We start from the raw sequence: 22777 nt of genomic DNA, 5'->3' as shown, positions 1-22777 counted from the left end.
ATCAAACTCTTCATGACTAGCTTAACTCTGGTCTGTTCAGTATTTTTAATAAATACGAGGAAAACAGAATGTCTCTAGGACCAGAACATGCTGCTCTTCACTCCTCAGAACCACGAGAGTCACAAAAGTTTTTTTTATATATATTTTTTATTGATTAAGATATTACAGAGAACCAAGATGGCGGCATAGGTTAACGCCGGAGTTTGCTGCTTTGAACAACTACTTCAAAAGTGAAACTAAAACACGGAACGGACATCACCCAGAACCACAGGAACGCTGGCTGAGTGGAAGTCCTACAACTAGGAGGAAAGAGAAACGCATATGGACACTCAGAGGAGGCGCAGTGCTGAAGTCAAATTCTGAGGTGCGGAGTGTGCGGAGCGGGCTGGCGGCGGAGGGCGCGGTTGGCGTTTTCAATCGGGAGGGAGTCGCAGACTCTGAGCTCCAGATCCGGGCGAGTCTTTAGGGACCCAGACTCAAACGGGAGAAGCGGGACTGTCTGGCTTCGGTCAGAGCGAGTGCAGCTTTCTCTCCCAGCTTTGCAGGGGGTGCTGGGACTCAGAGAGGCAGAGCCCCTGGGGACAGGACTGAGAGCCGCCATAACTGCTCTCTCCGGCCCACCCTGTTGATCCTGTGCGACCCGCCCCGCCCAAGCCCTGCACAGAGGCATTTGCCGGATAGCCTCAGGCAAAGGCTAGATTAGCACCTCCCTAGAGGACAGAAGTTCTCTCACTGCTGACACAGCTGATTCTCATAGCCACTTGGCCTGGAGGTCAAACCCTCCCTGGAATTAGCTACAACAATCAAGATTTATCTATAAGACTGCGAACAAAGACCACTAGGGGGTGCACCAAGGAAGCATAACAAAATGCGGAGACAAAGAAACAGGACAAAATTGTCAAAGGAAGAAATAGAGTTCAGAACCACACTTTTAAGGTCTCTCAAGAACTGTTTAGAAGCTGCCGATAAACTTAATGAGATCTACACGAAAACTAATAAGACCCTCGATCTTATATTGGGGAACCAACTAGAAATTAAGCACACACGGACTGAAATAACGAATATTATACAGACGCCCGACAGCAGACCAGAGGAGCGCAAGAATCAAGTCAATGATTTGAAATGCGAGGAAGCAAAAAACATCCAACCGGAAAAGCAAAATGAAAAAAGAATCCAAAAATGCGAGGATAGTGTAAGGAGCCTCTGGGACAACTTCAAGCGTACCAACATCAGAATTATAGGGGTGCCAGAAGATGAGAGAGAGCAAGATATTGAAAACCTATTTGAAGAAATAATGACAGAAAACTTCCCCCACCTGGTGAAAGAAATGGACTTACAGGTCCAAGAAGCGCGGAGAACCCCAAACAAAAGGAATCCAAAGAGGACCACACCAAGACACATCATAATTAAAATGCCAAGAGCAAAAGATAAAGAGAGAATCTTAAAAACAACAAGAGAAAGAAACTCAGTTACCTACAAGGGAATACCCATACGACTGTCAGCTGATTTCTCAACAGAAACTTTGCAGGCCAGAAGGGAGTGGCAAGAAATATTCAAAGTGATGAATAGCAAGAACCTACAACCAAGATTACTTTATCCAGCAAAGCTATCATTCAGAATTGAAGGTCAGATAAAGAGCTTCACAGATAAGGAAAAGCTAAAGGAGTTCATCACCACCAAACCAGGATTATATGAAATGCTGAAAGGTATCCTTTAAGAAGAGGAAGAGGAAGAAAAAGGTAAAGATACAAATTATGAACAACAAATATGCATCTATCAACAAGTGAATCTAAGAATCAAGTGAATAAATAATCTGATGAACAGAATGAACTGTTGATTATAATAGAATCAGGGACATAGAAAGGGAATGGACTGACTATTCTTGGGGGGGAAAGGGGTGTGGGAGATGTGGGAAGAGACTGGACAAAAATCGTGCACCTATGGATGAGGACAGTGGGTGGGGAGTGAGGGCGGAGGGTGGGGCGGGAACTGGGAGGAGGGGAGTTATGGGGGGAAAAAAAAAGAGGAACAAATGTAATAATCTGAACAATAAAGATTTAATTGAAAAACAAAACAAAAAAAAGATATTACATATGTGTCCTTATCCCCACGTTACCCCCTACTTCCCCCCCCCCCCCGCTCATGCCCTCACCCGCCCCATTGTCCGTGTCCATTGGTTAGGCCTATATGCTTGCATATAAGTCCTTTGGTTGATCTTTCCCCCTTACCCCCACTCTCCCCTACCTTCCCTCCAAGGCCCGACAGTCCAATCAATGCCTCTCCGTCTCTGGATCAGTCCTTGTTCATCAGTTTATGTTGTTCATTATATTCCACAAATGAGTGAGATCATGTGGTATTTATCCTTCTCTGACTGGCTTATTTCACTTAGCATAATGCTCTCCAGTTCCATCCATGCTGTGGCAAATGGTAAGAGTTCCTTTTTCTTCTTCCTCTTCTTAAAGAATACCTTTCAGCATTTCATATAATGTTGGTTTGGTGGTGATGAACTCCTTTAGCTTTTTCTTATCTGTGAAGCTCTTTATCTGACCTTCTATTCTGAATGATAGCTTTGTTGGATAAAGTAATCTTGGTTGTAGGTTCTTGCTATTCATCACTTTGAATATTTCTTGCCACTCCCTTCTGGCCTGCATGGTTTCTGTTCAGAAATCAGCTGACAGTTGTATGGGTACTCCCTTGTAGGTAACTGGGTTTCTTTCTCTTGCTGCTTTTAAGATTCTCTCTTTGTCTTTTGCTCTTGGCATTTTAATTATGATGTGTCTTGGTGTGATCCTCTTTGGATTCCTTTTGTTTGGGGTTCTCTGCTCTTCCTGGACTCGTAAGTCTATTTCTTTCACCAGGTAGGGGAAGTTTTCTGTCATTATTTCTTCAAATAGGTTTTCAATATCTTGCCCTCTCTCTTCTTCTGGTACCCTTATAATTCTGATGTTGGTATGCTTGAAGTTGTCCCAGAGGCTCCTTACACTATCTTCATATTTTTTGGATTCTTTTTTCTTTTTTGGTTGGGTATTTTTTGTTTCTTCGTATTTCAAATCTTTGACTTGATTCTTGGGATCCTCTTGTCTGCTGTTGGATCTCTGTATATTATTCTTTATTTCAGTCAGTGTATGCTTAATTTCTAGTTGGTCTTTTTTCATATCCTCCAGGGTCTCACTAAATTTATCGGTGGTTTCCATAAAATTCTTGAAAAACCTTATAAACGTGGTTTTGAACTCTATATCCAGTCGTTTGCTTTCCTCCATTTCTGTCATTTGTGACCTGTTTCTTTGTCTCCGCATTTTTTATGCTTCCCTGTGTTGGTAGAGTGGTTTTGTGTGCTAGGTGTCCTGCAGGGCCCAGTGGCTCAGCCTCCCCAGTTACCTGAGGTGGACACTCTTGGTGCACCCCTTTGTGGGCTTTGTGCACAGTCTTGTTGTAGTTAAGCCTTGATTGTTGTAGGATCACTGGGAGGAATTGACCTCCAGGCCAATTGGCAGTGAGAATCAGCTGTGTCTGCAGTGGGAGAACTTCTGTGCTGAAGACACCCCTCCGGGGCAAGACTTGCTTCAGTGGGGTTTTGGTGCTCACTGAGTCTGCCCCCTGAGTGTGTCCCTTATGGATCTGAGGAGTTGTAATTGGATGGTCCCACTCTGACCACCGAGCACACTGGCTCCTGGATCTAAGGAGATGCTAATTTTGCCTTTGCCTGAGGTTACCCAGCAGGAGCTACGAAGAGATCTGCAGATTCCTCTTCTTTGTTTGGGGTTTGGAGGTGCCCAGATGAGGCCCAGTTGTGAAGCAATGCAAGCTGCTGTGGGGCCTTGGGCCTTCTCTTGGAAGTTCTGGGTCTGTCTGGCCCAGCTGCAATTTGTTAGGTAATTTTCAGGTTGCAAAGGGCCAGGGCATTCATATGCAAAAGCCTCTGCTCAGCTTGCGTGGGGCGGGGTCTCAGGGAATCAAAGGGCAGAGCAAGCAGCTATGGCTGATCCTCAGCCCTGCCCTAAGGGGCCCGCATCTCAGTGTCATGGTAATCGCTGCAAGCACCTCTGAGAGAAAGCCACCCTCAAGTTCGAGTTCTGCCTGCTGCCAGACAGTCCAGTTTCTCCCTGTATGAGTCCTGGGTCCCCAGAGACTTCCCGGAACCGGAGTTCAGAGCAGTCGGGGGCTTGTGACTCCCTCCCAATTCAAAAAGACAGCCGCGGTCCTCAGGTGCCAGCCCCTTTCCGCACACGCGCCTCTGTACCTCTGCACTTTACTTCCGCACCTCCTCTGAGTCTCAGTGTGCTTTTCTCTTTCCTTCTAGTTGTAGAATTTCCACTCAGCCAGCCTTCGTGTAGTTCTGGGTGATGTCCGTTTTGTCTTTTCATTGTATTTTTGAAGTTGTTGTGGGAGGCAGCAATTTCCAGTGTTTACCTAAGCAGCTATCTTGGTTTCTCTCCAAGTCACAACAGTTTTAAGCCACAAAACAATCCTCATACCAACAAACTTGTTCATGTTATGGGCCAACAGGTCTGGAGTGCATAGATTAATAAAACACAAGTAATTCCAATTTCCCCCATGGTCTGGAAAAGTATTATAAGAATTGTTACTTTTCTTTTTCATTTGTGAAATGCTAAAAGCCAACAACTGTTTTGGATTATTTATGAAGCCACTTAATCCTTAAGATATGATTTGATACCCAATTTCAATACCAAGTAGCTGAGCAAAACATGGCACAAAACCCAACCTATTCCGCCCTTTGCAAACCAGTTTTCTTACGGCTCAGCCAAGGAAAGTTTAAAGTCCAGCCACCACAGCAGGTAAGAATCAAACTGGTTCTCGCTCGTCCCCCAAGCAGCCCACATGTGGCCACTGCTGCTGACCTGAGAGCCGCACATGAACTCTGAGCACAGGTGAGGCTGACCTTCCGGCTCAACGCAGAAGAGCGGGGAGAGCACCGAACCCGGAGCCAGAGGCCTGGTTCAAGGTGTGGCTCTGAACCACTGCCCCCACCGCACGTGTAAAACAGGGGAAACAAATATCTCACAGGTTTTCAAAGGTCCAAAGGTCCACGTGTCCCAAAGAGGGCACAGGAGTGAGTGGCGGGGCTGCTCTTCCCACCTGCCAGGTGCAGGGCCTGCTGAGATCTCGGTCAGACAGTCCTGTGCCCCTCTGCTCGGCCTTGTGGCGGCTCTGCACCGTCCTGGGAGGCCTTCCGAGGACAGAGGCCTCCTGCCCTTGACTCCTCCCTGCACCGGAGCCCCGGCCTCGTCCCACCTGCGCACTCCCCTCACCACATGGGCTTCGTTTTCCTTCACAAGCTGCACACGGGCCCCAGCCTCGCCTGGCTGTTCCCACTGCAGGAAGGCCCCTCCCCACACGCCCTGGGGAGCCGTCTCACCTTGAAGCCTTGGCTGGTTCAAACGTCCACTTCACGACGATCACTACTTGCAACTATAGTTCCAGCAACCCCTCAGCCTGGTAAAACCATTGCCTACTTTAACCCTCTGCTAACAGTTTACAGCTGTATCATTTATTTGTATTAAGTTACTGTCTGTCTGTCCTCACTGGAATGTAAGTTAAGGAGTACGGGACCCCTGCTTTGTTCTAAGAGGATGCCCAGCCCATAGGATGCATTCCTTTTTACTCTTTTGAACAACAAATCAATGAATTCGTTGTGCCATTCTACCTCACACCAAGAGAAAAATCCAGATCTTTATTTTAGGAAGACTCACCCCAAACTGAAAATGACAGGTAGTGATCTCATTACTCTACCACCTCCAGATCCAGGAACGGGAAATTGTGTGACCTTTCGCTACAACTGAGGTAAAGACAGAATTCTCAGGGGGATTCTACAAACCTTAGCTGCTTCTCTGCACACCAGGGCTCACAGGTGACTTCTGCAGCCAGCAGTGCCGGGGTAATTTACTAGAAGCAGAAGCATGACTGAAAAAATAGATCTTCAACTCAAGATTAAAAAACCAACCCTCTAGCTCTGGCCAGTGGTTAGTGTCAGCCCACGCACCAGCCAGTCTCGGGTTCGATTTCCAGTCAAGAGCACATACCGGAGTTGCAGGTTCAATCCCCGGCCCCGGTCAGGGCATATGCAGGAGGCAAGGAATCAATGTGTCTCTCACATCCATATATCTCTCCCCCTCCCCAACTCCCTCCTCTCTCCCTTTCATTCTCTTTAAAAAACAATGTAAAAAATATCCTCAGATGGGGATTAACAACAACAAAAAAAAACAATAAACCCACAATCCTCTAAACCAGGGGTCGCCAACCGGTGGTCCACGGGCTACTGGTGGTCCGTGAGGTCAGAAAGGCGGTGCTCACTGCTCTAAGCAGCCGTTTCCAGCACTAGGGTCACCAGGCCCCGAAATGAGCCTCTCCTCATCTCTCTCTCTCTCTCTCTCTCTCTCTCTCTCTCTCTCTCTCCAGTGGACGGTGACACAGCAAGCAGTCTTCCTTCCCCCAGGTGGTGCTCACTCCTGAGCCCAGACGCCACCCTGTGAACACAGCCAGCAGCGTGCAGAGGCCCAGATGAAGACCCTGAGGCCCCCGGCCCAGAGCCTGACTCGGCTGCTGAGTGCCAGCACCCACTTGCTGGCCATGAGGACTCAGCCTTCATGAAAGTGGGTGCTCCAACTGAGCCACCCCAGGTGACACGCCACGGAGCAAAGAAGAGCCTCCCCAAATTGCAGGTGCTGTATTCGCAGAGGACTGTTGATTTAAGCCTTTACAGCTCGGGTGGGGTTACATAGCAACAGACCCCTAACACACAAGTCCTCGATGCCCTCTCGTCCCACATGTGGGAAAGGCGGTGTGAGCTGGCGTGCCGGCTCTCCTCTGTTACATTTTCTGCCGTATCTCGTTCCATCGCGCTTTGCTTACTGGCACTTGGCAGGTTCTGCATGTTTTAAATTGAAGGTTGTGGCACCTGCGGCAAGCACGGTGTGGCACCGTTTTCCAGGCATGAGTGAGCCGGAGGAGGGTGTGTCTCCTGGATGAGCAAAGGGAGTGGTTTCCTAGGATGGCACCTCCCGGTGGTCGTGCCGGGAAGATGTTGAAATGACAGCAAGGGATTTAGAATCTCCTGTAAACTGGGCTGAGGAAGAGCAGTGGCAGGGGTGAGAGGACTGGCCCCACTTTGGCGAAAAGTTCTTCTGTAGGTAAAACGCTACCAAACAGCATCTCGTGCTACAGAGAGATCGTTTGTGAAAAAAGAGTCAGCCCCCTTCACTGCTGTCTTACTCTTAGAAATGGTCACAGTCACCGCCTTTAGCAAGCCCCGCCCAATCAGTCCGCAGCCATCACCATCGAGGCAGGACCCGCTGCCGGCAAAAACACTGACTGGCCGAAGGCTCCGGGGATGGTCAGCATTGCTGAGCAAAGATGTGTTTTTATTGAAGGCAGGCACATTGTTTTTTAGACATAACACTATCACTACACACTTAATAAACTACAGGGCAGCGTCAACACTGTTTGGACTTGAACTCCCCATGTCTCCAAGGTCTGCCTGTACAGCAGTCCAGTCAATTCATAAGATAAATGTTTTCTCCTTTCACAGTCGATCCTAACTGCTAGGGGAACGGGCAGAATTACTGGATTTTTGCCCCAACTCCTCTGTCTATAAACACCGACTTCTCCGGCGAGCAGCTGCTGCTCTCAGTGGCTGCGGCGAGGGCTCCAGAGACTGACTGTGAATCAACCCCAGCTCTGCCACACACCAGCTGTGACCTCAGTGCTGCTTACAGCGTGGGGACAGTCACACTCACCTTCTAGTCCTGGGAGAAATTATTTATATAAAGTCCATAGACTAGTACTTGATGCATAGTGAGAGTTTGATAAATAGCTTACCAGAACAAACACACAAAAACCTCTACCAACCCAGCACAGATGGTACCAACACACAGCCAACCTGTATCATTCTAGAATACAAGTTATCAATAATAATTACTATGAACATGAATATTAGTCTGCATATTTTCCCTTTTATTCATCTTCTTTTCCTGATTTATTTCCATTTGTCTCTCATTTTTAAATTCACACAAAAAATGGGAAAGAAAAATGACAGCAAGTGAGCTCTTATTGAGAACCTGGTGAGAGGGCTGGGAGCCACGTAGGCACACAGGTATCTGTACTTCCCTCACTGCAGCTCCACGGAGACATGTCGGCTGTGGACATGGTGCCAGTGTGTGTTCAGGACGCACAGACACAAGAAGTCTAAGCGTACAGCACACAGCTCTCGCTGACATTCATGGTGACGCACTTGAAATAATGTCAAATGGGAACTGAAATAACTAAACAGCTCAAACCTGGAGACAAAAAAAAAAAGGCATTAAAGGCACTCCTCTAGAAGCTGGAGCAATGTGTAATGACTGCATGTACATTTCACACACTCAATGCCGTCCCGCACCCCGCAGGCTCGCTGGACCGCTCCCCGGGAGCATGGGCATCCCGCGCTGCCAGGCCTGCATTTCCCCGGGGCTCCGCCGGCAGACACGAGGGCCTGAGCACGGCGCTGGGAAGCCACTTCAGCAAACCACGGACGGGCCCATCTGTGTGAACAGAGATTTGTGGTCTTAAGAAAATATCAAAGGATCCAACGTACACTCAACAGTTTTCTCATCCGGCCTAGTTTCCACTGACCCTCTCCCCAGACAGAAGGCGGCAGAAGTTCCCCCAATGTCTCCTTTCGTCGCTGAGCACAACACTGACTCCTCAAGGCAAAGAAGGAAGTGAGCGAAGGACGGAGGGTCCTCACTCAGCTGCCTTTCCCTCCGTCACAGCAACTCGGGTGTGGGGAGAAGACAGCCGAGCGCCAGGTGACAACGGCACAGACTTTCCCGATGAGCCCGCTACACACACGTGACAAAGCAGGGACACTCCTGAGGAGCCTCCTACACATACTCACACGAAGGCAGAAGCACAGAAAGGCAGCCCAGCTCTGCCCTTGGTAGACGCTAAGCCACATTCTAAAACCCAGGATGAAATCTACGAGGCTAAAAGGAAAGGGAAGCGACTGCTGCTGACCGGTCTGAAGAGCGGGAGCAAAGGCACGCGGAGAGGGCTGCCCGGACGGCAGCCGGCAGCCGCGGGTGGGCTCCGGCGCTCCGGCACGCGGACTGCTGCATTCCTGCCGTTTGCACGTCACTGTGATACTGTGGGCGGTACTGCTGGCCAGGAACTTGGATTAGATTTCATTTAAAACTTGGCTGAACAAAACCATGTAGAGTTGATGGTTTGAGTTTTGACAGGTAAGTTACGACAGTACCTTAACCCACAGCCAACAGTGACATCATACACAAAATGTGCTCAGCAAACGAAAAGAAAAAAAGAACTGCAGCCAGATTTGGGGACAGGCTCATCAGGATAAGAACTAGAATTCTTCCTGTGAAACAACAGGCAGCGGACAGACACATGGGACACGGAACAGAGACCGCTTCTACCCAGTTCCAGACAATCGGACTCAGCGCCACATCCTGCGAGGTCACCTCTCCTAACACCGTCTTCTAAGAAAACAGAGTGTGACTCCCCTCCTCCTCCCAGTCCGATGTCTCAAACTACAGACTCTGACCTGGGAGGGGGCAGCACCCCCCCCCCCAGAACGAGCCAGAAGAAGGCTCAGCCAACCCCCACCTCTCGCCACATCCTGAAGACCTAGCATGTTTCAAACCTCCAGCAGGTGTCGCTTCGTTGTCTGTGGGAAGGGCGACGACTGCAGGGGCCGCAAAGCAGAGCGGGGACACCTGGCACAGAGGTCCGCCCAGGCCGCCCCGGCGAGGAAGTCCCTCGCTCAGGCCATGCTGGGCTCCTGTTCTGTCCCAAACGGAGGTCAGGCACTTCCTCAGTTATACAGACAAACCTACAGAGTGTCTGTCTAGCGATCCAGTAAAATTTCTCCTATATTTAATCTAATTCACTGCGTAAGTGCTCTGCCAACGTATAGGAAGAACGAAAGACCAACCTCTGCAGCAGTTTAGGGCTGGACACACTGCAGGGCCACCTGAGGGACAGAGTGCCTTCAAAACCAGGGACCCGGGCCCATCCCATCAGATCCCCCAGGTCAGAGTCCCTGGTGACTATAACGTACAGCCACGGATGGAAACCAAAAATGCCACCCCGACTGGTAGGGAGGCAAGGAAAATAAAACATCCAACTTTTGTGATCAAAGCTATAGCCATTACTCAGCCGTTAACACAGCTCAGCACATAACACGCTGACAATAAGCAACGGCTCGCAGGTGAGTGCAGACCCGCGTCTCCAGCAGCTCTCAATCGTCCCGTTTTATAGAGAAGGACACATTTTCAGCACAAGCTGTTCTTGGTCAAACTTCATGTTGCTGACAGAACCTTTTGGAAGTTCTGTTTTCCATCAACATTAATCTATTTTCCCTTTCTCTTCCCTTACACCCCCCACTTTTCTTAAATTAATTCAACTTCCTTCCACAAAGAAATAGTTTACAAGCATCTCAAATGAATGCCGCTCCTTCCCCGCCAGCCCACCTCCTGGACATCTCAGCAAATCTGACACTGACAGTCCTCAGAGTCTGGAGCACGAGTTAAACTGGCCTAACGCCAAAATGGTCATGAAGACAAACGAAAACCACCACAGAGCTTACAAATCGAAGACATCAGCACAGAGCGCAAGGACACCACGCCTCCGGAGCACCCGGTCAGCAAGGCTCTGAACACGGCCCGAAGGGGGCAGGGCACCTACACACACCTTGGGTTTGTTTTGGGGGTCACACCAGGAGTATAAACCCAGGATCACACCTGCACGAGTTAGGCTTCTGGTAATGAATTCCTGGGGGAGACTGTCGCTTTATTCCACTCTACCAAAGCCAACTCCCAGCTGGGTTCTTAGGACTCTCCGCCTTGTTTGGGAGCCCCAGCTCCATGGGGTGGGGAGGAGAAGGGCCCAGCTGTGACTTCCTACCTCGTCTGGTTCCAGAGCTTTCCTTCCTGGACTCTAGGCCAGAAGGGTCAGGAAACCCCTGAAAGATGAGCACCGCCTGCAGTGCAAGCTCACCGTCAGGCTCACGTGACCTTCCTGCTCTGGCCTCCAAGCAGCCCTTCCCCAGCTTCCCTTCGGGCACTACCAGCGCTCTGACCGCCGCGGCCCAGGCCTCCTGGTGGACGGCACTGCCGGCTGCTCTGCACCTCGAGCCACCATGTTGCCAAAAGCAGAGTCCTCGGGGCTTCTTGCAGAAGGGTGAAAGGAAAACACTTTATGGTTTCCAGAGAAGGCGGTTTTTCAGGTTAATTTTTTATGAGAGACCGGATTACATTTTAGTTCCTTCAAGGATAAAATAGGATTAATACTCACAGAATCCACCCCAATGAGTTACACAGGAGAGGGTTATGCACAGTTGAGAGTCACTACTTCTCAGGCCACCCGGAGCGCCCGATCCTGGAACCCTATGCCAAAACCAGCTCGCTGCCTCCTTCACCACCCGCACAGCAATAAGCCAGAAAGCATTAGCCCTGAGCCTGGTGACTCCTCTCCTCCGCATGACTATTCATAACCCAAACTTTCAAACAAGTCAGTGATGCTGCCCATGACCTCCACAAAACTCTCCCTTTCGATGTAAGATGTATTTACATTTCATCACCAAATGCCTTCAGGAAATGTTGCCTAAGGCATACCCATATTTGCCAGACTTGTGGGTTATGTATTTTCTCACTTGGACCCACAGCAATAAAGCTCACAAATTCAATTCCGCACTGAGCATCTGAAACATGAACTTTCTATGGTGATGTGATCTATTTGGAGAGTTCAGGTTCCTACATGTCAAATGCTTTGGAAATCTGATTAAATCTCGTTGTCTGACCAGACTTAGTTTTGTGATACCTGAGGAAAGTTCAGTTAGAACTCACAACCTGTTGTTAAAAGCCCACAGTTTCTGCGCCAATTAAACATAGTTACACTTGCCTGCAAAAGGCCAGATGTGGGCGGTGTTCGATCAGTATCCTCCAAGTGGCACAGCCGGGTTCCACTGGGGTTCCTGCTCCCCTGGCCGACCCCCCCCCCCCCCCAGGAGCCTCAGTGAAGAGGCCACAGCAGCGGTCCACACGGAAACACTGCCCATCCAACATCAGGTTCAGGGCACGGCTCCGCGTGGAGAATCGCTGCTGTTGTCCCGGGGCTTCGAGTTCTCTGTGTGTGCATTTGCTCGGGAAGGAGCAGTCCCTGCTCGTGTGAGTTCAGGGCCAGTTCCCCTCCTGTCTCCTTCTTGGGACCTGGAGGTGCCCCAGCCTGTCAATGCTCTGATTCCGTCCTTCCTTCCAGCTCTTCTCACTGCTGCTTCTCTTTGATCTAAGCCAGCTGTGGGCAAACCACAGCCCGCGGGCGAATCCGGCCCGTTTGAAATGAATAAAACTAAAAAAAAAAAAAGACCGTACCCTTTTATGTAATGATGTTTACTTTGAATTTATATTAGTTCACACAAACACTCCATCCATGCTTTTGTTCCGGCCCTCCGGTCCAGTTTAAGAACCCACTGTGGCCCTCGAGTCAAAAAGTTTGCCCACCCCTGGTCTAAGCTGTTAACATGCTTTTAGATCTGAACGATTCCTAGTGTCTCCACTCCACCACCGCCTCCCCTCTCCTGGGGCTGCTCCTCAGGAGGCAAGGGTTTAAACTTGTCCCACTCCTTTTCATTTCAATTTACCTTTATTGCTGAAAGTATTACAGATATCCCCTTTGTTTCTTTCCTAATTGACCCCTCCACTCCACACCCGGCCTTCACCACCCTACGCTGGTCCCACTCGTACCTCCCCTCTGCTCTGTCCCTGTCTCCCACCCAGACCTCACTGACAGTGGAGCCGGCTCTCCTTCCATAGGGACCAGGCTGCTGCTTGTGGCAGTGAGACCCGGCCCCTCCCCCACTCCGCCCCTCTGCAGCCGGGGGACCATTACTTCACTCAATGACGTGGTTCCTCCCTTTTCTTTCAAATCACTATTGACTCACGAGGGCTCCCAACACCCCCAACACCTCCCAGCTCGTGGTCCGCTGGCTCATCGGAAGGCCGGCCACCGTCAGAGTCACTGTTACTCCTGGGCTCCTTCACAGGTACGCCCATCTCTCCCGTGACATCCAGGGAGTCCCTCCTGGTACTCCAGCCGTTTCTGCGCGCCTGCACCCCTGGCTCCCTGCTCAGGACCTGGCAGGCAGGGGCGCTCCCGAAGGACCCACTGGGTGTCTGAACACATGAGGGAGTGAGCACCCACGTAGCCAAGGTGAGAAGGTGAGTGGGGCTGTGGAGGAGAGAAAGGCAGAGCAGGTGGCATCGGCGGAGGCGGCCCAGGACACGGCGCAGACAGCCTCGGGTGAGCACTCGGGCAGTGGGGACAGAAACGTGCTCTCTGCTCAGTCCAGTCCTTTCCAGATGCCACCCGAGAGCTCCTCCCAGCACACATGCTGACTGCGCAGCCTCTCCTGTCCACACAGCGTCCGAGGCCCATTACCTGGACCCACCTGCACCTCCAGCCCGATTTCCCTCCTGCACGCACCCACGTGCACAGGCAGTGAATTTTCACTGTTTCTGAAAGTGCAAGACCACTTCATCGCTGTGCCTTTAACAGGCCTGGTGTGCCTTTCCCACGCGTGGCACCTGGAAAACTGCTACCACGCCTCAAGACTCAGCTTCCTCTGTGGGGTTTCCCTTATCACTGCCCTTCAACCAAAGTGTCCGCGCACCTAGTCATCACACCAGCCTGCACACACCCTGCATGCCTCTCCTCCTAGGGCGGCATGGGCCTCGGAAGCGTGGCCCTGCTGACTTCTCTTTGACCCCTACGCCAGGGTGCTGGGGGGAGTGTCGGATGTGCCACAGCAGGTGGGAATCTGAGATGACCTCTGGGATCGCTCTGAACTCGTCTTCTGACTCCAACCTCAAAGCAGTGCTTCTCACGTGTGCTGAGCTGAAATCCTGTATCATCCGCTGGGATGCTCACAAATGCTGATTCTCGCCCACCTTTCCAAGCCGGCAAAACCGGAACCGGGACCACCGGCCTCGCTGCTGATTTTCTCGCTGGGCAGTGGGCTAGCCTAGCGCCACGTCAGCACTGATGCCCGAGCCCCCAGCACAGAGGCAGGTGAGTGATTATTATTATCCCACCTGAGGGCGGGGAACCGAGGCTGGGAGACACTCAGCTACTTGCCTAAGACAACGCAGTCACGGGGCCAGGAGGCAGTGATTTCATTGTTCTGCTTCCCCAGCAATCTGCTTGATAACTTACGCTTCCTTCACTAGAAATCACCAACTCTATCCAGACCTTGGCAAAGAAGAGACAGAGGAACCAACCTTTCCTCTCCCTCGTCTCTGAGAATAAAACAAATCCATCCTTCTCTAGCTTATGACCACACACTCACCTGATGGGTCCGTAGTTCAGGAAGACAAACGCCAACAGCACCACCACACAGATGGCTCTCCGCTTCGGACTGGGGACTTTAAGCCTTTGGTTCTAGGGAAATGACCACATGAAGTACAATTAGACTACACCTCAGCCTCACAGAGAGCATCGAAGAGAAGAACGCTCTTCCTCAGGTATAGGAATGCTTCACCAACAAACAGAACTCAAAGGGGAGCAAACTGTTCCGACAGGAGCAGAGACCTCCTCGCCCTCCCATGGGGAGTCAGCCAGTCTGCGTCCCCTTGAGAGGTTCCTGCCGTCGGTCCCTGTCCCCCCAGCACCGTTTCAGTCATGCAATGGGCTGTTGCCGGGCGGCAGGCAGGCGGACAGGAGAGAAGCCCGGCGGAGGCAGAGGCGCGTTTGGTTGGGGACAGCCCTGCAGGCCCGGAGCACCAGGCCTCAGGACAGGCCCGCGATCTGGGCGCGGCCCCGCGCGTGCACGGGCAGGTGCACGAGGAAAGGAGCCTGAGGAAGCGGGGAAGGTGAGGCCCGGGGCCGCAGGGTGCGCACACTCAGAAGCCCCCGTGCAGACGGGTCAGGGCTCACCGCGCCCCCTTTCCTAGCACTGTTCTTTTCCAACTTAATCTGAAATGCAACATTCCCTGCTGACCTTTCAGAAAGAAAGGGCACTGCCCGAGCCCGGCGCCCGGCGCCCTCACCTCTGACACCACGTGGTCCAGCTGCCGCTTCAGCGAGCCGTTCTCCTTCCGCAGCCTCTCGTTCTCCGACAGGGCCGCCCGCAGCCGCGCCTCCAGCCCCAGCAGGTACTCCTTCTTCTTCTTGCGGGACTGGCAGGCCGACTCCCGGTTCTTTATCATCCGCTGCTGTCTCCTCAGCACAGCCATCTAGCGAGAGTGAAGATGAACGGAACACCTCGAGTCCAGAACCCAATCAGATCAGATCTTCACAATTAATTTTAAACAATTGTTCAAAACATGTGTTACTGGTTGTTTCAACTAGGTTTTTAAAATACTACTCAAATTGAGGTCCGATGACTCAGTCAGGCTTCTCAGACCTAAATGTTCCGTAACTTCCTCTCCTGTCTTCAGGCTCCTTCACTGCCTTCCCACTCGCCGCTGGAGACTCGCCGAGCGCCTGCGGTCCCTGGCGCCGCACACCCTCAGGCTGCCTCTAGGTCCCAAGTCACTGGCTATTTCCCAGAACCACATCCCGGCCGCCCATCGGGCCACTCAACTGGAGCCACCACCGCTTCAGGTTCCTGTGTGACACGCACGGCCCCTCCCTGGACTGTCTGTCTCCATCTTCTGCGGGTGACACCAACCTCCCGGGTATACAGGGAGAAGCAAGCACTCACTCACTTGTCCGCCACTCTGCACTGACGCCCTCTGCCCTCTCCTCACCCGCTCAGCAGCCACTGGCCTGTGGTCCTCCCGCCCACTGCTGCTGCTCTCCCTCCCCCAAGGGCTCAGGGTCCACCCCTGAGCTTCTGCAGCCGCCTCCACCATCCATCACAGGGATCTCCTCCTGTCTACCATTGGCTCAGAACACTTCCCCCGCAAAACCATGCCCATGTTGCTACTGTATTGAAAATAAAAAGATAATCATGCATCTCAGCTACTACCTCAGCTCTCCAGGCCTTCCAGACCATGACCGCCCAAACATCCTGCCCTCACCCCACCCCCTGCTCTTTTAAAAGGCTGCCCCAGGAGCTCCACACACACCTAACTCATTCCGTCATTCAGACCGTTCACTCCAACGTCGATGCTGTGCACCTAATTGTCAGGACCCTGCAACCCCAATCCTGCCCAACCAATGGGTGTTTGGATTTTCTCTGAATTTCTTATGCCCTTATCATTTGGAAGACACACCTCAACACTCTCAAGGTCTCCACTGTTTCATGTTAACTCTCTCTCCACCTACATTTTGTACCAAAGCCATATAATACTACTTTCCTTTACTACCCACAATGTCTACCATAGTGAAACTTACCGAGCAAAATTCGTTTTATCATATCTTGTAAACTACGTTATAAACCTGTTTGCTACAGCATTAGTGTAATTTATTTGGGGGGAGAGGGTGAGGTAACAAAATAAGTACATAAAAAGCACCAAATAACAGGCTGATGACTGTAAGTACTAAACCACTGACTTCTACATGTAATGACCTTAAAAACAAACATTCTATGGTGGGGTGTTCAATAACTCTTAATGAGACAGTCAATAAAATTAAATAATTTCATACAGATTTTTAAAATAACAACCCAATTCCCACCCCACTACATTTCCTAGAAACAGAGCTACACCAAGCCAGTCAAGTGGTCCTGGCACCAAACACAGTCAACAGCCTTCCAGCAGAACCCAGAGAAAAGAACCACCACATGAGGGCTCAGAAAAGGGTGTTTTTCCCATTTTTATCCTTTCTTACAAAATGTGACAAGAATGCTGACTTACCTAACCATCCCCTATGACATTCCCCCGTGAAGTAACTGCCCTCCCTTCAGGAACGCGCGCGCGTGCAGCAGGCACAGCCAGGCCGGGCTGCTCCCCGGTGTCCAGCTGCTCTCTGGACAGACACTTTGTTCCGTCCCTGCTGCTCTTCCTGACGTTCCGGGTCAGCGCACCCACAACTAGGGCTCTTCCGGGCGCACCCTGTGCACGGCGCCTGGACGGGACACACAGGAGCAGGTTCCGGGTGGAGGAGTTTATGTACCAGTCAGACAAGGAGCCTACTCCGACGGCTCAGTGTCTATGGAATTTGGAGGCTCACAGATGGACACCACTTAGTGAACTTCCAACAAGGACGGGGGGTTTCTGTAAACAATGACATGAAAGCACCTGCATGTTCTATGCAGCATTCGTCTCACAGGCTGTCAGTGCACAGGCCTCATGCTACACAAGGAAAACCACCTGTGGCCAAGCAGTCACTTCTTCCCATGGAAAAGATACAGTAGTGCTGAATATCTTCAAGTAAGTACTCAAAACTATCAATAAGTACAAAAGATGAAGAGTGGAAACAAATGAAACCCAGAGGAATCCCAAACACAGAGTCCCAACTGTCCTCTCAGCAAGCTATCCGAATATGTTGTGTTTGAAGTGTTCTGTGCCTCCGAGGCAAGAACCATTATGATGCTCAGACTAAACACACGTGTGGGAGGCGAAGCATGCACAACACTGGGGAGTGTTGGAAAGGCATAAAGAATAAAGACACTTTCCTTCAGAATGCACAGCCCACGGTGTGAGCCACAGAAAACTCCCCTCACACTGCTAATCCTTGCACATCACTCTTTAACCAACCCAAAGTGCTCTTTTGTTAACAATTAATATTCTTCCACATTTTTGTAAAATAGTAGCTTTCAGAGGGCACGCTCTTCAAGAATACACAGCAGTGATCCTTTCGTTGAGAAAACCGCCATTGCCTTTTTGTACACAGCATTTTGTCCATCTGATTGTTGGGTTAACTCGCATTTTTCTGAATGACTTGTAAGTACTCTTTCTATATTAAAAATGGTTTTAAAAAACTATCAAAACCTGTACACGAAAGTTCAAAGCAACATTATTCACAATAATCAAAAAGTGAAAATGCCCAAATGTCCAGCAACTGGTGAATGGATAATCCAAAATGTGGTGCAGCCAAACAATGGAATACTATTTGGCCATGAAAAAGGATTAAGTACTGATACATGTTACAATATGAATAGACCTTGAAAATATTATGGTGAGTGACAGAAGTCATACACAAAAGGCTGCATCATGTGTAAATCCACTGACATAAACGTCCAGAAGAGGCAAATCCACACAGACAGAAAGTGGAGCAGTCATTGCCGGGCGGGGGAGAGGGGGTGAGGGGTGACTGCCAATGAGCACGGAGTTTCTTTTCAGGGTCCTGAAAACGTTCTGGAATAGACAGCAGTGATGCTAGGTAGCACTATTCTAAATACACCAAAACCACTGTACACTGGAAAAGGTGACCTCTATGGCATGTGAATTTTATTCCAGTGATGCTATTAAAACAACAACAGAAACAACTACATGGGAAGCTATGGACTCACCCCAAACAAACACAGAGCAGGACAGCCAGTCACAGGAGGAAAGAGACACGGCGAGGGGAACACTGAGACCCACGAGGGCCCCATCCAGCAGCCCAGGGACCGGCCTCCACACGCAGAGGAAGACCAGGGAGAAGGCCTGCAGAGCCACGGTAACAGCCAGCAACACGGAGAACCACAGCTCCGACTCCAGGCGTCTCCTACGATGTATTTTTACAGGAGCAAAACAAGTAGCCAGTTACTCAATGGAGGAATGTTTATAAAGAAAGACTGCAGAACTCTTAAATCACTGTGGCAGCCTCTACGCTAGACAACCCCCAGCAGGCAAAGGGATGGGCCACCCCGTGTGAACTGACGCAGAAGCTCTCTGAGGGCCACACCTGAGGAAGGCATGCAGGACCACAGCGCAGCAGGCGCCAATTCTGTGCCGCAGGTAAGACTAGTGCTCCGCATAAAGAACTGCTCGGGAGAACGCACAGGCAGCCAGCACCATGGCTGCCCTGGGCGGAGCGCGTGGCCAGAAAGCACTCATTCTCCCGAGATGAGTCTGCAGGTGCTGGTTGCAGAAGAGAAATCAGAGACCAGAGAAAGTATTTCTGTATTAAGCTATACACTGAGTGGCCAGATTCTTATGACCACCCATCAGTGCTTCATTGGGCCACCTTTTGCCTTCAATACTGCGGCGATTCTTCTTGGCATTGACTCCACGAGAAGTTGAAAGGTGATGCGAGGGATCTGACACCATGCCTGATGAATAGCACTGTCCAGTTCTGTGAGATTTGATGGCTGTGGAACCAGCTGCCTGATGGCTCTTTTAACTTCGTCCCACAAATGCTCAATTGGATGGAGATCTGGTGATGGTGGGGGCCACCTAAGCAAGGTAAAGTCTCCCTCATGTTCTTGAAACCACTTCTGCACAATACGAGCACCGTGGCATGGCGCATTGTCTTGTTGGAAGAAGCCATTGGGATACACCATCAACATGATAGGATGAACTTGATCAGCAACAATACTTAGGCATGTTGTGCTATTCAGATGTTTATAATGATCTGGCCCTCTAGCAACTTCAGCACGAAATTATAGCTAATTTGCCTACAAACATCAGGTGGTCATAATAATCTGGCCAGTGTAAATCAGCATGTCTTTAAAAAACAGTTATTTTTTAACCTTATCAGGATGCCAAACTGAAAAACACAGAATAAAGTGGCCACAACATCAACCTAACCTAAAGCAATACATCAGAAAAAACACCCACCCGCTTCCCTTTTCAAAGCTACTGTAACCTTCTTGCCAAAATTCTTGTTCAAGATAAATTTTGAGAAGCCCCAAACCTCCACCTCAAGTGAAACTGCAAGTATTTTAACAAAGCATGTTTCTCTTTTATCTGCAAGAGTCCCTGATGGCAGGAAAGCCAAAAAACAGTCAGCACAGAAGTAACTTTTTACTGAGTTCTGATGGCTTTTCAGATCTCCAGGTCCTTGCTGTTGTATTTGTTCTGGTGGGTTCCTCTACTTCACAGCCTAAAAAATACCATGATTTCCATGCTTTTTGTTAAAAATTTCACTTACTAAAAAGTAGTATTGGCTGTTTATCTCCTGAGCTCTAAGCTGGCCCACACCTGGACCCAGCAGGGGACCCAGTCCAGGTCTTCCAGCTGGAGGCTCAGCAGGGCATGCTTTCTTTGTGAAACCGAACACGGGCCTCTCCATTCTTCTAGGAGCTTTTGGCAGTGCTCCGCGTTGTAAACAGGTTATTTTACACTCACATTTTTCTTTTTTCTTTTTCTTTTAATCCTCATCCGAGGACATTTTCCCATTGATTTTTAGAGAGAGTGGAACAGACAGGGAAAGACAGAGACAAACATTGGTGTGAGAGAAACACATTGATTGGTTGCCTCCTGCATGTGCCCCGACCAGGGCCCGGGCCGGGGAGGAGCCTGCAATGTGCCCTTGACCAGAATCGAACCCGGGACCCTTTGGTTCACAGGCTGACGCTCTACCCACTGAGCCAAACCGGCCAGGGTTCATATTTCTCTTGAAGGACACTCCTGTGGGTCTCTGGCACAGGCCTGGGCCTCTACCCAGGCTGTCTCTCAGGGTCAAGTTTCCAGCGAGAAAAGCTGAGAGATGAGGTAACGCCTCCCTCTGGACATGAGGAGACTTGCTTCTGGCTTCCTGTAGAGCAGCAGGCTCCCCAAGCTCAGCACCCCTCCCACTACAGAGGCCCACACCCAGCTGAGCCTCATCGGCCCCTCCACACTCACAGCACTGAGGCTGCTGAAATCTTGAACTTCACTGTACAACACTGACTCCAGGAAAAAAACACAAGCCCCGGTCTGGTCTGCCAGGGCCATCCCCTCCGCACTATGTCCGACACCTGCGGGTACCTCGTCCCTGTGATGACTCTGGTGACCCAGCACAGGGACTCCCAAGGGTGGGGGCTGGGATGGGAAGGGTCCAGATTACTGAGCACAGAATTAGAAAGAGGCGCAAGGCAAGGCAAGGAAGATGGGTGGATGGAAGACCCGGGCCCCTCGGAGCGGCTGTTCCCTTTACCCATGGCCCTCTGAGGCTGCTGGGTCCTTCTTCCCACTGTCCCCACCTCCTGATTCCCAGGAAGGGCCTTGCTGCCCCTGGCCCGCCATGGAAGATGTACAATATAATCTCACCACTTTTTTCCTGGCCCTTTGCCCAATAACCAAAACAATGTACTAATAAGCCAGGGCCGCAGTCTCGTGAACTTCATGGAGTTGCTGAGAGAAGGGGTGGTGGGCAGTGGAGGGCTGGAAGGTGCCCTGCAGGTGGAAACAGGTGCTGGTTTGCAAGCCTCGGTCGGGGTCTGAAGCCAGAGGAGCCAGCTCTCCGGGAGGCACCTCCGCCCCTGGCTCGGGGCGTGCGTGAGAGCTCCCACTCGGAGACAAGGACGTGCTCACTTTTTCCATCAGGATCGGAGCCAAAAGCAAACCATATTTCCTGAAAACTTAGGTGAGGTTTCCAGACTTAAACTGAACACATTTACCAGCAAAAGGCAAGAAGAGAGAGAGATAATTTGAACCAGGCAGCGGTCACAGAGACAATGTGCAGTCGGTGCAGCCTGCAGAGCATGGAGCGCCAGGCCCGCACCCGGGCAGCAGCGGCCCAGCACGAAGCCGGCCAACAAGAGAACACAAAGGTAGGAAAAAGGGCTGTGCCAGCATCACAAAGTCACAAAAACTTCTTCTTCCTTTCTTTCTTTCTTTCTTTCTTTCTTTCTTTCTTTCTTTCTTTCTTTCTTTCTTTCTTTCTTTCGTTCTTTCACTACCTTTATTGTTTAAAAGCATAAGAAGCACCTAATGAAAATTTTTCTCTTTGGCCATTTTTAAACCAGGAATTTACACTGACCCAAGTGTTCCTGACTGAGCAGGACTCCATCAGCAGACACGGGCAGCGGCAAGGTGGCCCAGGGAAGGGTTCACTCTGGGTTCCTGAGTGGCTTGGCCAGCTGATGGGCCAGACTGATGTTTCTTTACTTGAAATAAACATTCAGTCAAAACCTCTACCAGCAAACTCACCCTGAAGAGGCTCGGCTCACTCCCTGATGTGCTGGCCATGGAAAAATAAGCACAAAATCCTCAATGCAGGTTGGCCAGGAAATTCATTCTCATCGTCTGTGTCTGTTGCATTGGACACAGTACTTGAAGCTTTCCTTGCAATATTGTCAACTGTAAATTTGGAAAGCAGTAAGAATGCTAGCCAATAAATATGCTAAAAAGACAGTCCTTGGTTCTGCACTTTCTCCTCTGCCATGTCCCCAACACCTCGTGCCCTATGTGCACGCTCACAGCACTCTCGCAGCACGGAAGCGGGAGACGCGTCTTTCATACCAAGAACCTATACCAGTAACGGATGTCGGGCTAACAGACCAACAGACAACCCACAGAAGTGCTGAGACCACAAAGGGGCCAGCAGCACATTGCGGGGCTCGTGGTTCAGACAGCACGTACAAGGACTGGGTGAAAGCCTCTGAGGGTTAGAGGGAAGCTCCCTGGCCCCGCCCCGCACCTGTGCCAGGAGTCCACTTGGCATAGGACAAGTCAGCCTCTCCCTCAGTTCGCTGAGTCACGCCCACCCTAACCATTCTCTTCCTGGGAAGCGTTTCTCGACTCCTCTCCACCTGGCGAACCCCCTAGCCTACCCTTGATCGGCTGCTACAATTCCATGAAGGCACACTAAGGTTACATCATGTGTCTAACAACTGTGACATATTGCTGATCTATGGTTAAAGTTCTAATAGTCATTACTTCTCATGTCTAAAATGTTGCCGAAACCAGTTTGGCTCAGTGGACAGAGCGTCGGCCTGCGGACTGAAAGGTCCCAGGTTCGATTCCGGTCAAGG

General features: G+C 50.5%; 1 protein-coding gene across 4 annotated transcripts in view; it reads right to left on the bottom strand.

Moving 5' to 3' along the window:
* Positions 1-22777, bottom strand: part of ATF6 (activating transcription factor 6) — a 147140-nt gene that overhangs the window by 83088 nt on the left and 41275 nt on the right. For all 4 annotated transcript variants that reach the window (XM_059674201.1, XM_059674200.1, XM_059674199.1 and 1 more), the window contains exons 9-10: positions 15057-15242; positions 14357-14448 (exon numbers count right to left, since the gene is read on the bottom strand). In XM_059674201.1, the coding sequence (XP_059530184.1) occupies positions 14357-14448; positions 15057-15242 (278 nt within the window). The remainder of the gene's footprint in view (positions 1-14356; positions 14449-15056; positions 15243-22777) is intronic.

This window comes from Myotis daubentonii, chromosome 18 (genome assembly GCF_963259705.1).
Source record: "Myotis daubentonii chromosome 18, mMyoDau2.1, whole genome shotgun sequence".
In the NCBI taxonomy this organism is placed as follows: domain Eukaryota; kingdom Metazoa; phylum Chordata; class Mammalia; order Chiroptera; family Vespertilionidae; genus Myotis; species Myotis daubentonii.
This window is presented reverse-complemented; position numbering and strand designations above follow the sequence as displayed.